This window comes from Elgaria multicarinata, chromosome 3, assembly GCF_023053635.1.
Source record: "Elgaria multicarinata webbii isolate HBS135686 ecotype San Diego chromosome 3, rElgMul1.1.pri, whole genome shotgun sequence".
NCBI classification, from domain to species: Eukaryota; Metazoa; Chordata; class Lepidosauria; order Squamata; family Anguidae; genus Elgaria; species Elgaria multicarinata.
In genome coordinates, this window is record NC_086173.1 from 5,030,743 (window position 1) to 5,048,413 (window position 17,671).

At 47.7% G+C, this 17,671-nt stretch overlaps 1 protein-coding gene across 2 annotated transcripts in view; it reads right to left on the reverse strand.

The window, feature by feature from the left end:
* PRKCSH (PRKCSH beta subunit of glucosidase II) overlaps positions 1-17,671 on the reverse strand; it is a 77,099-nt gene that overhangs the window by 1,539 nt on the left and 57,889 nt on the right. For both annotated transcript variants that reach the window (XM_063119150.1, XM_063119149.1), the window contains exons 13-16: positions 14,061-14,130; positions 6,794-6,883; positions 2,048-2,122; positions 1,120-1,219 (exon numbers count right to left, since the gene is read on the reverse strand). In XM_063119150.1, the coding sequence (XP_062975220.1) occupies positions 1,120-1,219; positions 2,048-2,122; positions 6,794-6,883; positions 14,061-14,130 (335 nt within the window). The remainder of the gene's footprint in view (positions 1-1,119; positions 1,220-2,047; positions 2,123-6,793; positions 6,884-14,060; positions 14,131-17,671) is intronic.

Here is a 17,671-nt window from a genome sequence, read left to right on the forward strand (position 1 = left end):
AGCCAATGAATCACCTAAATGTTGAACAACCCTGCCCAGAAGCAGGGAATCCTATCGCCCAACAAACAGCATTACTGTAACAGAATTTTCCAGTGCTGAACTACTCTTAAGGGCCACCGAATTATAGGACAACTCTTTTCCTGGATTGTTCCATTTCAGGCTATAGGTAGAGGCTTGGATGTCCCTCATTCCTTGACGTGCCTCTCCTTGCACATAAAGCAATGCTTATCCCTTGACATGCTGGATTTCTACCAGCTTTTCTAGGTGGATGAACCTTCCAAAGTCCCTAGCCCTTGCAACTGGGAAACCCCATGGAAGCACGCTTAGGATTGCAGCTGTTGCAACCTTTGCTCTTAAGCAGGTGAAAGTTTTCTTCTTAAACACAAAGAGTGACAGCCTCCCCGTCCCTCCAGAGGATGAATTCCCCCATACCAGTGGTTAAGGACAGCCCATCAGACATCACTTCCTCTCAACACATCACCAAAAGTTTCAGCCAGCCAAAATAGCTGATTCAAGGAAGCAAGCTTCTGCCAGGAACCCCTAACACGCACACACACACCCCATTCCCTGCAAGTCCACTTGCTAATCTGACTTGATGGGGCGTTCTGATCCTGAACTTGAGCAAACTGTCAAATTTTCCCAAGGGAAATCCTGGGCTATGACTAAGGCAAGGCATGACCGGCCGACCGGCCGACCAACTCCTGCTCACTGCCCGTCCCTCTGCCTGATATTCTGCTACAACTACTAGCTCACTCACAGACCAACACATTTACAGTGCATTCCAACTACTAGCTCTGTTTTGCACTTAACTGTGTTATTACAAGTGTGCTTATTTTGTTGAATTGGGACTCCCTGTGGTTTCCTTCACTCCATGAGATCTGGAGAGTCCATTTTCATGGGCATGCTTGGGAGTAAAAAAAATGATGGGATTTTTTTGGGGGGGTTCGATTTGAACACAGAACTCTGGGATGACGTATCAGAAGCCAAAACACTTCTCCCAGTCCGCAGCTGTGGCAAATTGCCAGCCAGGCCTACTACTGGGGACCTTGAAGAGCAGCTGCACGTTGCTTGTCATTCAGCCCAGCCTACTGGCCTCTTGGGCCCGCCCGAGTAACTCACCGTGGTGGATCGGTTGGGGCCCTGCCAGCAGCCCGTGCCGTGTTCATATTTCATGATGCTGAATTTGTTATCATCTGGGCCAGTCCAGGAACCCCATGTGCTGGAAAGGAAACAAGGCAAGTCAGGGCACCCAAAGCAGTCCTTGCCAACCACAGCCTTGGGGAGTGTTAGAGCCCAGTGAGAAAAGATGGACACACACGGACACACACGGAGGCGGCATCCACTCCAGGGCTGCCTGGTCTCACAGGAAAGGAGATATTTTGAGAACCAGGTATGCCGTGCCATCTCCACACACCCCAAGTGAGGCCGTGCCGTGGGAGGTGGCTGTTCTCAAGAGGTAGAGTCAGAGTTAGTTTATTGTGTTACCAGCAGTTAGCCATTATACACAAGTTATAAAAAAGAACAGGCTACCCATTTTTTGAGAACTCACAGTACACTTATTGGGGGTCCCTTCTCACTTTGTAATGGGGGAGGATGTTTTTACTGAAGAAGGCGCATCATCATCATCATCATCATCATCATCATCAATAATAATAATAATAATAATAATAATAATAATAATAATTTGCATTAAAATAGTACTTCATATATTGCCCCAAGTACTTCAAATATGTTATCATGTACATTGATGGTGCTAAATAAATAAATAAATAAATAATAATATTAATAATACAACAGCCTGGTAAGGTAGGTCAATATTACTCCCACCAAACAGCAGTGGGGTGGGGTGCACTAAGGCTGAGAGTTAGGGTTTGCCTAGCGAGTTCAAGGCAGAGGCAAAATTCAAGCTAAGGACTTCCTGGTTCATAGTCCTGTCTTCTAGCCACTACACCACAGCCCTTCCCAGTTCAGTTCAGGAGGCAGGTGACGTCAGACCACTACGAGCGGCGTGGGCACTGGAATGGGTGGACGTGTCAGAAGCTCTTACCCAAGGTTGGTCTCCGAGCCGCCGTGCTTGGGTTTCTGAGACACTCTATTAAATGGACAGAGACGATAGATGTATCTGGAGTGGGGAAAGAGGGTAGAAGAGTTCTATGAGCTTCTTCGTCATACATTTGACAGACCTGATCACTAGAGTGGAGCTCTACAACAAGGGTCCCCAAAGCAAAATGTCTCCAGCCGGGCCACTGCTCAGGTCCTTAGAGGAAGCTTAGCAGGAAGATGATGAATAGGGGCTCTGATCTACACCTGTGATAGGGGATTATTCTGTTGTCAAAGAAAGCAACTCAAGGAGGCAGGAATCCAGCTCCCCACCAGGACATGCAAAATACAACCTTGTACAAGAATTCAGGGACTCCAAACGTCTTTAAAAAACAGCAGCAGCATGTTTTTAGAATGCAGAGGAAATCACTGAAAACAGTTCAGCAGTTTCCACTGAAGGCTTAGAAATTGGCGCTGGAGAAGGGAGCGAGCTCCTCTCCTCTGAGCAGAGTTTTCAATCCCTCCTGGTGACTTCTGGTTCTTTGTCCCCGTGCCCTTCACATCAGCCAAACATGATCTGCTTACCAGGCAGGTACTGGGAATTCCTGATGGAACCCTTATCACACTAGCCATCAGTCCATCAAGGAAAGGAAAGGAAATTACTGTGGGGTCTCTCCTCTTCCCCCTCCCTCACAACTAAGCAAACATCAGTACCAAGCCCCTGCTAACACTTATAAAAAAAATATTCACCAGCTCCTGCTGAGTTGCCTCTGCCACAGCCTGATAAAAGAGTATATGGGCTGTGCTCTCAAACAGAAGGGAAACTGCCAATACTCCCAAGGCTGGAAAGAAACTAGGAAGCAGAAACCCCCTATATGTGTATGCCTGGGTGCAGACAGCTAAGAATGAGCACATAGAATCATAGAATAGCAGAGTTGGGAGGGTCCTACAAGGCCATCGAGTCCAACCCCCTGCTCAATGCAGGAATCTAAAGCAGCCCTGACAGATGGTTGTCCAGCTGCCTCTTGAAGGCCTCGAGTGTGGGAGAGCCCACAACCTCCCTAGGTAAACGGTTCCATTGTCGTACTACTCTAACAGTCAGGAAGTTTTTCCTGATGTCCAGCTGGAATCTGGCTTCCTTTAACTTGAGCCCGTTATTCCGTGTCCTGCACTCTGGGAGGATCGAGAAGAGATCCTGGCCCTCCTCTGTGCGACAACCTTTTAAGTATTTGAAGAGTGCTATCATGTCTCCCCTCAATCTTCTCTTCTCCAGGCTAAACATGCCCAGTTCTTTCAGTCTCTCTTTAGGGCTTTGTTTCTAGACCCCTGATCATCCTGGTTGCCCTCCTCTGAACACGCTCCAGCTTGTCTGTGTCCTTCTTGAATTGTGGAGCCCAGAACTGGACGCAATACTCTAGATGAGGCCTAACTAGGGCCAAATAGAGAGGAACCAGTACCTCCCGTGATTTGGAAGCTATACTTCTATTAATGCAGCCCAAAATAGCATTTGCCTTTCTTGCAGCCATATCGCACTGTTGGCTCCTATTCATCAAGGGGCAGATCTCAAGACCACTGGTGATGACGTGGTAGCAAGAAGTCAGCTTGGCAAAGCGTTGCCTGTGGCCAACTGGCTGCATGCATTTAAGCTTTCTACCTGCAAAGGCAAACCTGCATTTCTTTTAAAGAGGCCGTCATGGGTCTGGATGAACCCTGCCTGAGGGGCCATATCAACTTGCACCAAAGCTCAACTAAGAAGGAGCAAGAAGCAGATTATCACCTGGTCCCAGGATTTAGCCTAGTGAGGAGCTCTGGGTTCCGGAGTAGAGCTTGGAGGCCAGCTTCAGCCTGGCATGCCAAAAATGGCTGTTGGATTCAAGAATGCTTGGATCATTCGAAAAGCTGCTAGCCTCATTTCTAAAAATAAACTGCTTCTGTGTGAGGGACCAAACTGCCCTTTTGCAAAAGCCAATTCCCACCCGGAAACAAGAGGTCCAATTTTGCCTCCTAAAAATGGAACAGGCATGACCAGTAATCGTCCCTTTTCTTCCATCTAGGTCAGGAAAACATGCTGTGCCAAGTGATGTTCATGGCAGGGGGCTTTTGACAGCTGTGATTACAAGGGAGAGGTCCAGACCATGGCACCAGATGAGCCAAAGCATCTTCCAATACCTGTGCTCCTCCCGCTATGACCTCTCAGCCCTAGAGCACATTTGCTTCGGAATTGCAGGACAGTGACATCCAGGCGGGTCAGCCCAGATCTGCCACAGTCAACTCAGACTGCTGAGACTCCCGTTCAAGGAGTAAAAGGGGACCCTGGGGAAGAGAGGTGGGCCCTCTCTCAGCTCCCCTGCTTAGCACCTGGGCTCCTTTTCCTCCTCAAAGTGCTTTTCTCCCAGCAGGTCTCTCCTCTGATATAGCAGCCTCGCTAAGGGACAAGTAGAGGGCTCTGCACTCTTTAACACGTGGCCCTTTTGCTCCTGCAACTGGGACCCCACCCCAATAACCCTGCAGCAGTTCAGCACAATCCGCTGTCAGCTGGGCATGTTTAGCCTGGAGAAGAGAAGATTGAGGGGAGACATGATAGCACTCTTCAAATACTTAAAAGGTTGTCACACAGAGGAGGGCCAGGATCTCTTCTCCATCCACCCAGAGTGCAGGACACGGAATAACGGGCTCAAGTTACAGGAAGCCAGATTCCGGCTGGACATCAGGAAAAACTTCCTGACTGTTAGAGCAGTACGACAATGGAACCAGTTCCCTAGGGAGGTTATCATGTACATGTTCCCTAGGGAGGTTATCATGGGCTCTTCCACACTGGAGGCCTTCAAGAGGCAGCTGGACAACCCTCTGTCAGGGATGCTTTAGGGTGGATTCCTGCCTTGAGCAGGGGGTTGGACTCGATGGCCTTGTAGGCCCCTTCCAACGCTGCTGTTCTATGATTCTATGACCTTATCTAGCTTGGAACTGATGCATCAGCCAGAGCAGGGCCTTTCAGCTTTGGTGGAATCCTATTGTTCCACAACCACCACTTAATCCCTCCTCTGGTATGCAGTAAGTCTCACCTGCCCTTTTTTCCCCAGGGCATCTCATTTGCTGCAAACAAAAAACACAGGCGGCCACCATAAATCCGCTCATTTTCCAAACTATGCACCATAAAGGATCCATCCATCCTTTATGGTGCCTAGTTTGCAAAATGACCTCACAAATTGGACATTTTAATGCAGAACTCAAAACGATTTCCTCCTCATTCCACTGTTGTCATGCCTCAAGGGGAAAGGAGCAGAGTTCTCAAAGGCCTATCCCGGCCCCTTGGCTTGGGGTCCAGGAACAACACTACAGCCCTCATCTTTCCTCCAAGCAATGGAAACCACCTTCTGACTCATTTCAACTGTCACTCACACTGACGTGACCAACTACATTGCTGGCCTAATTTGATCTCCAGATAAATTACCAAACCTGGCTTTTCTCGATGCAGAATGTTGCACCTCGCGGTGTACCCTGGACAATTGCCACGAGGCTCACATTAAGAAGAAGTGCAGACTGGGCGGGGCGTGTGCTGAGCATTTGATGACCGTTACTTTCTTCTCTGGAGTGCAAGTCCACGATTAAGTGTCCTTTGAGCCATTTCCAGACAACAATAAAAACTGAATTTCAGGCTGTGCATTAGAAAGCTCGTCTTAATGCCCAGAAGATGGTCAGCCAGCATCCGCATTAATCCAGCTGCAACTGAAGACAGCTCGGCATGGATCCTGTCTCGCAAGAGCGGCCAAAGGTCATCCTTGAAGCAGTCTTTCTTCAAGTGAAGACCCTCCTTCCATCTGCACTGCCTTACACTCCGCCTGACCCGTACCCCAAGCCTTCCCATCCACAAGGCCAAGATTACCCCCCACTCTACAGCCCATGGCAAAAAGGGGACCCAACAGGGAACTGGAACATATTTCTATATAAAAAGGTAAGGAAAAGGCAGTAGCAACCAGCACTGCTTTGACCCCAAGCCTGGGGGGGGGGGGGGTGTCTCCTTGCTCCTCCTGTTGTTTGGTGTGTTTTTCATACCTAAAGATTTTTTTTTAATAATTAAAAAAAGTAATGGAGAGGCGGCTTGCTGCAAAGTGAAGTGTTGCCCCCCCCCATCTTTATTTGGGTACCCACCTCTTTGGTTCTTGGGCAAGTAACTTTTCTTTAAGTTTCACCAGTTTGGCTTCTGGGAAATGAGTGTTCTGTGGCCAGCCACGCCAGTTGTTTTATGACTGGGCAAGGCTCTCACGTGGCAGCCAATCTGCAGGAGTGCCCACGAGACACTCACGGAATTCCAAACGTGCCCACTGGGCGACAAAAGTTGGGGAGCCCAACCTCAAGGGTTAGGTCATAGCAGAAATGACATAACAGAACTGCCCCAGTACTTGGGCTGCTTCTACTCAAAGTTTGTTTACTTGGCTTCACATACTCCATGTGCTCAGCTTATTCCAAATCCTACTTCACATGTCCTGATTGGGAGTATTACGACAGGAGGAGGGGGTGGAAATGCTGAGCAGAAGGATGGTCTGGTAAGTAGGATACAGCTGGGGAGTAGGAAGGTTGGGGTGTGACGGCAGGCCCTGCCCTGGCTACTCCCTCACACACACACACACACCGGAAGGAGCAGCACCTCATTATCACCAAAAGGAGTGCTCCAGATGTCAAAGAGGTCTGAGCAAAGGGGAAAGATCCACTCCCCGGAAGAAAAAGGCAGCGAGCAGGGGACGCAGGCACCTACTCATTAGTGGCAAGTTCATAGCACTGGCCATAGAGATAAGAAAATTCTCCGTGAGGTCCAAAATCAAAGGTGATCTCTTTCTCCAGGCTCCTGGAAAAAAAGAAGAGGGGTGGGGGTGGGGAGAAGACAATGTTAAAAAAAAGTCATGCATAGTCTAGGCTAACAAGATGTTTTGCTAAATAAGCACAATGAACACAGGGGATACAAATATTGCTGGAACTACTGGAGAGAAAAAGTGGGATTTTTTTGCCCACAGTGCAAAAGGAACGCAAACGTCCCAGTCTCCTTCCGTATCCGATTCTATTTGACATACCCCTCCATCAAAAAATAAAAGCAAAACACCCCCCTGAGGCCTTAGGGCCACTAAGCACGTGTTCCTACCACAGGAAGACTTGAGACTTCAGAATCCTAGAACAGCAGAGTTGGAAGGGGCCTACAAGGCCATTGAGTCCAACCCTCTGCTCAATGCAGGAATCCACCCTACTGTTTAATGCATCCATCGGATATGATGGACAAGGGGAAGAGGGGGAGAAAGAATCATAGAATCCTAGAACAGCAGAGTTGGAAGGGGCCTACAAGGCCATCGAGTCCAACCCCCTGCTCAATGCAGGAATCCACCCTACTGTTCAATGCATCCATCGGAAATGATGGACAAGGGGAAGAGGGGGAGAAAGAATCATAGAATCCTAGAACAGCAGAGTTGGAAGGGGCCTACAAGGCCATCGAGTCCAACCCTCTGCTCAATGCAGGAATCCACCCTACTGTTTAATGCATCCATCGGAAATGATGGACAAGGGGAAGAGGGGGAGAAAGAATCATAGAATCCTAGAACAGCAGAGTTGGAAGGGGCCTACAAGGCCATCGAGTCCAACCCTCTGCTCAATGCAGGAATCCACCCTACTGTTCAATGCATCCATCGGATATGATGGACAAGAGGAAGAGGGGGAGAAAGAAACACGGCTTGATCAGAAAGAGCAGAGACCAGACAAGGGAGGAAACAAGGGACTTGTGGCAGTCTCTCGCCCGCCTTTTCTCTGCAGGGGCTTCAGAACATGTTCTATGGATGTTTGTGTGTGGGGTGGGGTGGGGGTGGGGGTTAAGAGGGCCAAAGAGCAAGGAGCAGGAAGGGCTGCAGCAACCATGGGAAGCCTTTGTGTGTGTTCTGAGGAGAGATTTACAGCAAGTAGGAGATTTCCTTGACGGGGGCAGAGGCGGTGCTTTCGACCGCCCTCTGGCAAAGGGTCTCATTTTACCAAGGACTTAGAAAGTCAAGAGGAGCAGCCTTGTGCTGAGCGCGGGGCCCCGTGGTACGTCAAATTCTGCACAGGCGAGAGCTCTCGGGATTCTGCAGGCTGAGCTCCTCCACAGCAGCCAACGCTGGGGGGCTCAGTGAGGACGGCCAGCTGGGCTGCAGCCCCTTGACTTCACCCACCACCAAGGGTCAAGCATTAACCGGGCACCCGCCCCCCCCCCCCTCCTGGCCCACGGGTGCAAGGCAGGCCCGGGCAGGCCTGTGTCAGGGGTCAATGCCCTTTGCTCAAACCCTTTGTTAAGTAGCTGCCTTTGTTCCTTGGCCTTATCATCTGCCTGCAGCCCCGGGGGACCCCACTGAGCAGCAAAGGGACATGTTGGGGGGGCTGGATCCCATGGTTACCGCCCTGTCACCAAGGCTACTCCTAATTATGGGTCTCTCTCTCTCTCTCTCTCTCTCAGGCACACACAGAGATGCAAAGCTCTTTGTTTCATAAAGGACCTGCCTTAGAAGCTATTCTGCCCCAGCGGGGTCAAAATCGCTTTCAGGAAGGAGGAGGCTTCCTCACCCTCCTGCCTCCGTTCCACAGTGAAGGCAACTCTCCATCCTTCATCCTCGGGGGGTGGGTGGGTGGCGCTCATGGCCTCTCCCCGTTCCTTGAGCCCGCAGGCTGTCCAAAGGGGCAGGCTCTTGTGCCAGGGCTTGCCCGCGGCGGGTGCTGGGGTTCTAAATCTATCTTGCCCTCCGGAGCCTTAAACCAAACTGCTTCTCCACCAGCAACAACCCCCCCAACCTGCGAAAAGGGAAGAGGAGCCTCCGGAGAGAGATGAGCAAATATGGCCAGCCATGCCAAGCCCTTTGGGGGGGGGGGGGAAAGGGGTGTGGACCCTAAATAAATGGCTAGAGCCTCCACTTTCCTTTAGGAAGAGAGAAGGAAAGGGGAAGGGAGTCTTTCGGTACCCCAAGAGAGAGAAAAAAAAAACACGTTTTGAAAGATGACACGAACAAAACAGGTCTCAGCTGCTACTCTAGACTCCCATTAGCTGCTTACTTAGCAAACGCGGCTTCATTTCCTCCCCCATCCGTTAAAAGCCTTCCTAATGGGCCAAACCAAAGATTTCCCATCGGCGGAAGGGGGGGGGCAACCACGGCGGAGCGATGGCTGGGTGGGAAATGCCACACGTGGAGCCAATTCTGAAGAGGGGCTTCAATTAAGGCTCTTGTTTCGCACCTGCTGTTTTAGGCCTAGTTCTGCCTGAGGTGGCAAGCCTGCGCCTTGGCTGCTCCACTTCAGATGGCAGGTGGGGGCTCCCAGGATGGAATGCTCCTCCATACAAGCCCCAGCTCTGAACCTAAGAAATTACTGTTTTGGCTAGAAGGGTTCTAGCCTTCTTCTTGACATGCTAGTTTTCTGTGTGCGGGGTGTGTGTGTGTGTGTGCTTGGAGGTGTTGGATGGAAGAGCATTCGGTCATATGAGTGCCCACCTGTCATCTGAAGTGACGTAGCCAAGACAAAGACCCCTCCTCCTCCCTCCCAATCCCCTTTCCTTTTGTGTCATGTCTTTTAGATTGTAAGCCTGTGGGCAGGGACTGTCAAGAAATACTTTTGTAAGCCGCCGTGAGAGCCTTTTTTGGCTGAATGGCGGCATAAAAATGCTTAAATAAATAAATAAATAAAATAAAATAAAGTTTATCGCCTCAGGACGAACTCTGCTTTAGTGGGCATAATTTACACGCAACACTCCAATTCCAGCCCAGATAGAAGCTGTTTAATCACTCTGCCCACCAAACCAGAACCTGTCATCAGGGTTGCAGCCTGGGTGCCTTTAAAAGCTTTGGAATGGAATTTGTCCTGGGGGCACCAGGAACTCTTAGTTCATAGAATCATAGAATAGCAGAGTTGGAAGGGACCTACAAGGCCATCAAGTCCAACCCCCTGCTCCATGCAGGAATCCACCCTAAAGTATCCCTGACTGATGGTTGTCCAGCTGCCTCTTGAAGGCCTCGAGTGTGGGAGAGCCCACAACCTCCCTAGGTCACTGGTTCCATTGCCATACTGCTCCAACAGTCAGGAAGTTTTTCCTGATGTCCAGACGGAATCTGGCTTCCTGTAACTTGATCCCGTTATTCCGTGTCCTGCACTCTGGGAGGATCGAGAAAAGATCCTGGCCCTCGTCTGTGTGACAACCTTTTAAGTATTTGAAGAGTGCTATCCTGTCTCCCCTCAATCTTCTCTTCTCCAGGCTAAACATGCCCAGTTCTTTCAGTCTCTCTTCATAGGGCTTTGTTTCCAGACCCCTGGTCATCCTGGTTGCCCTCTTCTGAACACACTCCAGGGGTGCAGAACCACAGGCCGGGGGGGGGGGGAGAGAGAGCAAAACCACAGGCTGGGGTTCCCCAGATGGCCATGCCCCTTCCCCAGGCAAGTTGCCCCCATTAACTAATCATTTTGTTGTTTCCTGGCTTTTGTGCATTTCCCCCCATTCTAAAATGTTGAGATGCCTCTTGCTAACGTTTAGTTGAAGGCAGTAAGAGATTTAAGCTAAAATATGCTGGTATTTTTTGCACACATGGAGGGGGGCATTCCCCCCCCCCCCGGGAATGCAGTCCCTGAGAGCTTCTCCAAAACTGAATCCAGCCCTTGGGCTGCAAAAGGTTCAACACCCCTGCCTTAGACATAGTGCTAGACCGACCTTGTTGAGAAATGAGCTTAGGCTCTTAGTGCCCACATTCTTGAACCTGTTCACAGATCTCTAGCTCAGACCACAGACCACCCTCCTCCCCTGCTACAGACAAGCCCCAAGTTGCTATCTTGCCCTTCAGCTATGCGATACAAAGAGGGAAAGATGCCTTTGATGGGAGGGAAACAAGTCTGCACCTTTGGGCTTAAAGAAACCAGTGCCTGCGTGCGCATGCGTGCGCATGCGCACACACAGTATACAGGAAGCCTCCAAAAGGCTCTAAAACAATCTTTTATTGTTCACTGCTCCGGAATCTGTTCAGAGGTGGTGTACATAAAAATAAATAAAACAAAATAAAAGTTAGGGCACAGGAAACCTACGTGCTATGTCAAGAATAAACTGTATTTTCATAGGTTTAAATTGTTTAATTTATTTTGTGTCCCAAATGAAGGTTTCTAAAAACAATGAATAGGTTTGCAAAGGCATGAATGGCAGAGTATTACAAGAGTTTTCCTGCAAGAGGAGGTCCCAGTCGTTTGAGCTGGAGGAAAATATATCTAAGGTGCGTTCAAACAATGGCTTTATAGCTAGTTTGCTAGATTCACACCTCCCCAGTGACATCTCAGTGTTAAGATGTATTTAAATGCACCCCTCTCCCAGGGGAACATTTGTTATGAATAACAGGGTAGATGGCTCCGTGGAGAAAGGGGAATTGTTGAAAGATTTTTGGCCAGGAAGATCTGGGCTGGCTGACCTGACCAATGCCTATATCGCAAACCGTCTTTATTCACTTGTAACTGCAGCCGTCCCCAAAAGAGCCAACTGGGGATAATAGTAATCATATTGGGAATAGTCGCAAAGTCATGTATCACACCCAAAGTCTGTGGTCCCTCCACCATGTCACAAAGGCGTCTAAACTGAAAGCGCAGCCCGAAATAACCAAACCACAGGCTCTATTTAGGACGGCCAATGCATCTGGCATTGTGCATCTCCGGCTCCTTCCTTTGAGAATGGGGTAGGGGGGGGGAACCAGCAAATATGCCCTCCCCCAATAGTTAAATGAAGTGTCTGCTGTCAGCAAGGTCAACCAAGCTGAGCACGCCGAGGTCTCCCATCTGCTCCCTGATCAGCCCTCCCAGCCTAAGAGCTCAGGAGTGTGTGATTACGGCAATAATTATGTATGCAATCAATAGGAGACAGCTTGAGTTTTATTTTTGGCTTCTCCCTTCCCCCACCTGGGACTGGGGGAGGGAAGAGAGAAAAAGGATGTGATTTGAATGGCAAGTGGAATCAAAGCAATGGCCAAATCACCGGAGCAATCCTACGCCAAGCACTCTTTTCCATCTTCAGGGGAAAATTAAAAACTAACATCCAGGCTGAGATGTGTCAAGGTAGCAAAACAGCAGCAGGGAATGTCAGGAGTAGGTGAGGATTTTAAAAACCGCCAGTCCTTCTAACCATTTGATCAGGGACCGCCCTTTTGCAAGCCTCAGCAGAATTGACATCAGCTCTTTTTAGCACAGGGGTCCTCAAACATCCATCATGCTGAGCTCCCATGAATAAAAGGAGAGAGGAGATAGATCAAGGATATTGAAAATGGTCCCAGGAAGAGGACGCCCCCACCCCCACCCCCACCCCCAGACTATGAAAATAAGGTAGGTGCCTTGGCCCAATGCAGCTAAGGGTGCCATTTATCCAAACCACTGGGTGCCTGGGGATCAATGTGAGCAGCTGGCCAGGGGGTACAAACACCATTGTTTGAAGCCAGAGGGGAAGGCTGGAACGGAGAGAAATAGGGGCATGTCAAGAAGAAAGTAGTATTGCAAACCTCAAGAGCCCTACGCAGACCTAAGGTTTCCGATCACGGGAGCTCTGGAAGCATGTTCCGCTGAAGGTGCTCACAGAGTCCTTTACAGGCTTTCGTGTCCAACACGCGAAGGTCTAAGCGGCAGGCCATGTCCCATCCCCACCGCTTTCACTCTACACATTAGCTGGCCAACACCTCCACAGGACTAGGAAGAAATCATTTAAGGCACAAGAATTGGCAAAGGATCTGAGTTCCCTTACCTCTTTTTCCGCTGCCAAAAAATGAGTAGGTTTAGGGTTATTACCCTATTTTTTTGATTCTAAGACGCACTTTTCCCCCCATATAAACATCTCTAAAAATGGGGTGCGTCTTAGAATCGCAGGTGTGTCTTAGGTTTTTTCCCCCTGTTGGTGGTACTGAAATTAGTGTGCGTGTTACAATTGATGGCGTCTTACAATCGAAGAAATACGGTAGTAGGGCTGTGCAGGGACCCCCCCGATCTGCTCTAGTTCCCGATCCGGACCTTCCGGATCGGGTCCGAACCACTCTGGATCGATCCGGACCTCTTCCAAACCGATCCGGATCCAAATCCGGAGCTAGATCTGGAGGTCTGGATTTCCCCCCACAGACTAACCTTGGAATAGAAAAACGCCTATAACTTTTTTATTTTTCAAGACACACACATGTAACTGGGCACCATGATGGCTTCTAAATAGATCCTTAGTCATGCCAATTTTGAAGCAAATCGAATCATTCCCTGATTTTTAGGGAATTTTTAAAGCTTCTATACACACCCATTTACAAAACTGCATTTATCTCCGTCATTTTTCAAGATACACACACGTAACTGGGCACTATGACAGCTTCCACATAGTACCTTGGGCATGGCCACTTTGAAAGTAATGGGATCATCCCCTGATTTTTAGTGAATTTTTAACGATTTAACCCTCAACCATTCCCCCGATTTACAAAACTGCATTCAGCATTTTTCAAGATACACACATGTAACTGGGCACCATGATAGCTTTTAAATAGCTCCTTAGTCATGCCAATTTTGAAGCAAATCGGATCGTCCCAATTTTTAGGGAATTTTAAAAATTCCCCCATTTACAAAACTGCATTCATCTCCGTCATTTTCGAAGATACACACATGTAACTGGGCACCATGACAGCTTCCACAGAGGAACTTACGCATGCCAACTTTGAAGGAAATCGGATCATGCCCTGATTTTTAGCGTTTTTTTTTAAGTTAAACCTCAACCACAATATCCTTCAGAAATAAAATGTGTATTGGAAGGAGATAATGAAAGTGCATCTCAGGACAACAGCACTTCAAAGAGAACAAAGTGACTGATGGCTGTCCCTGAACCATGTGTGGATACACATTAGAGGGAGTTGTGGGGGGAGACTAAAGTGTGTCAAGAATGCACAAAAACTTGTCAAAGCAGCAACAGGGAGGCACTCCTTCCTGCCCACTGAGGCCCCCAAAATCCTTGAGGATATGCAACATTTAGCCTACAGCCATACCTGATAGATTCCTCCATTTCTTTCAGGGATTTCTCTACTTCTTCAAATTGGTCCCGGGCCTTTTGGGCAGCTGGAAGAGACATAAGACAATAAAACCGGCTGTAACATGGAATGAAAATGACAATTCATGCCAACTTCTCTGCAGAATTTCCTTCGATGCAACCGCACCACAAGCCTGGAGCCTGGGAAAGTCATTGGTACTGCAATGACCAACCCTAAAGGGCTATTGCTGGTGGGTGGGAAGGCAGAAAATGAAGACCGCAAGAGACTTCCACAAGACATTTCAAAACAGCAAGCAGAAACACTCAAACTGCTACATCCACTGTCCGTGATTTGTTGTTTCGTCTTGCAAGTTGCCCACCCCTGGCCCAGCTATTCTTACCATTAGGGTGAAAAAAAAATCTTCCTGCTCTAAACCAATTCAACCTCATAGCAATCCTGCAAGGCAGGACGCTATTCATCCCAGTAGGCGAAGGAGAGCTGAGGCAGAGCGCATGACTTGGTCACTTGGGTCAAGATGTGAACTGCATTCCTCCCCATCTCACCTAGAAGTTATGAACTGTGAGATGACAGACAGTCGGCTTGTGTCCTGCATGGCGAAATCTTTGGCGTTGAGAAATGGAAGCTGCTTTGGATGTTCAAAAGTAGCCGCAAAAAAGGGAGAAAGAGCAAATGACTTTGGGTCTTGTCCAAAGGAGGCGGCAGGCAAGAAGGGAGGGGGGAGGACAAGAAATAATGGATCCTCCGGGCAGATTTAGCCTAATAATAGCTATCTAAAAGGGCCATTTCCTTCTTATTGCAGACCAAGAGCTAACCACTGGCCGATTTCTATACTCCTGGGACCCAGTTTAAGAGCAGTGTGGTGGACGATGCTCATCTCTGCCCTTGGCAGAGAGGGGAATGAGGCCACAGAGCAGAAACAGATGCGTTTCAGCCTTCCAAGCAGACCAGAGAAGAAGGTATAAGGTCCTTGTCGTCACTGATCTCTGCCTTTTCTTTTTATTTGCTTATTAATATGCGTTACCCCCACCCTTCAATATTTGAGCAGCTCACAGTAAAATTATAATCCAAAAGCCATTTTTCAAAGCCGTTTTAATGCAACACCAATAATCTTGTAACTTCGGGAATTGATGCTCGACTTCGCTTGCTTTCCTCTGCTCCCTGAGCCATTCCATCCTCCTTTTGTACCACACCTAATAGTTGGTGAGGCTGCAGGTAGGAGGACTGTCTTATCTTTTAATGTCTGTGCAGTTCTTAGAAAATATTAGATGCTTCATCAGCACTCAGAGCAAATCCATGGGCTCAAAGTTCTGTAATTCTAAGCGCATGTCATTTGCACTAGGTTCTGGTTGTTGGATGTTGAGGTTCTAGTAAAAAACAAAGTAGATTCCTCAAGCCTAAAATCTGCTAAGGTAAACAGGTCCTAACCCTTTTAAGGCTCATAAAAGCTAAAGCAAGTACTTTGAATTGTGCTTGGAAATGGACCAAGAGCCAGTATAGTTATTCCAAGATTTAAGAGATGTATTCAGTGTGGTGTTGGACTGGGAGTCGATCCGAGTTCCAGTCCCCACTCGGCCATGGAAACCCACTGGGTTAACACAATCCACGCTAAACAGATAAAATCAGTCAGAGAATTTTTCCACACTGAAAACATCCCCATTCATACAAGCAGGTAAAAACTGCACCCCATTCAACCTAGCACAACCAAACAAAGACCAATCACAACCACTCTCAGGTGCAGAGAAGAAGAAAAGTGGGCACAAAAATCACACTATGCACTACAACATGATACAGAACTCACAAATCAACAAAGAACAATCGTACGAATGGCTCAGGAAGGGTGAGCTATTTCCAGAAACAGAAGGATTCCTAATAGCTATTCAGGATCAAGTTATAGCAACCAAGAACTACCAAAAATACATCATAAAAGATGACAATGTAACAACAGACCTATGCAGGAAATGCCACCAATTTCAAGAAACAATAAACCATGAAACAGGAGGATGTAAAATTCTGGCAGGAATGGATTATATGGGCAGACACAATACAGCTGCAAAAATAATTCACCAACAACTGGCCATCAAATTCAATCTTAGCAAACAATCTACACCATACTGTACATACTCACCCAAAACAATCTTGGAAAATGCAGATTATAAAATATACTGGGACAGAACAATTCATACTGACAAAACAATACCTTGCAACCAACCAGACAGAACGGTTATAGACAAAAACAAAAACAAAAAAACAGATACCTCATCAACACAGCAATATTAAACAACAAAAATGTTTTTGGAAAGGAAGAGGAAAAGAGAGAAAAATACACACCACTGGTCATGGAAGTCAAAGAACTATGGCAACAGGAAAAGGTCACAATTATTCCGTTAGTCACATCAGTCACCGCCGGCATCACATCAAAAAACTATACAGAAAACCTTCAGAAACCGGGCCTACCGAAATACATCAACACCAACATCCAGAAAGCAGACATAATTAAAACATGCTCAATTATCAGGAAATTCCTGAATCTGTAAAAGACAGCATGACTTGGCAAAGCCCATTGTGTTCGTCTAGAAATACCGCCATGAGCGACGAAGAGAATAATAATAATAGTAATAATAATAATAATAATAATAATAACAACAACAACAACAACAATAATAATAATATATTCCATTTGCAAGGTCTGTTAGTTACTGAACCACTGTGTTTTGTACCAGCTTCCATTTCTGAAGAGTCTTCAAAAGGCAGGACCACGTACAGTGCCTTGCATTAAGCTGAACAGGATGTTATTAGAGCATGGATAACCATGGCCATGCTGTCTCTGTTCACTGCTGCTGTGGCGCCTATGTCCTACTGAAGAAACCACATGAGGGAGGGCAGTTTGCCAAGTGCCATTATTTATTTATTTGTTTTATTTATTACACTTCTATACCGCTCCCATAGCCAGGGCTCTCTGGGCGGTTTACAGAAATTCTAAAATTGAGGTAAAAACAAGTATGCAAAATTTAAAACTCTAAAACACAGAACATACACACATAAAGCATTAAAAGCATGTACATTGATGGTGCTATATAAATAAATAATAATAATAATAATAATAATAATAATAATAACCGATTAAAAACTAAACATGTGGGTAGTTAGGATGTTATTATTATTATTATTTATTTATATAGCACCATCAGTGTACATGTGCTGCCATATGCCTGGGCAAAGAGGAAAGTCTTAACCTGGCGCCAGAAAGATAGCAGCGTTGGCGGCAGGCGAGCCTCATCAGGGAGATCGTTCCAAAGTCTGGGGGCCACCACCGAAAAGGCCCTGTCCCTCGTTGCCACACTCCGAGCCTCTCTCGGAGTAGGCACCCGGAGGAGGACCTTAGATGTTGAACGTAGTGACCGGGTATATTCACATCGGGAGAGGCATTCCGACAGGTATTGTGGTCCCAAGCCGTGTAAGGCTTTATAGGTCAAAACCAGCACCTTGAATTGGGCTCAGAAACATACAGGCAGCCAGTGCAAGCGGACCAGAGCAGGTGTTATAGGGTCGAACCTTCTGGTTCCCGAAATCAATCTGGCCGCTGCATTTTGCATGAGCGGCAGCTTCCG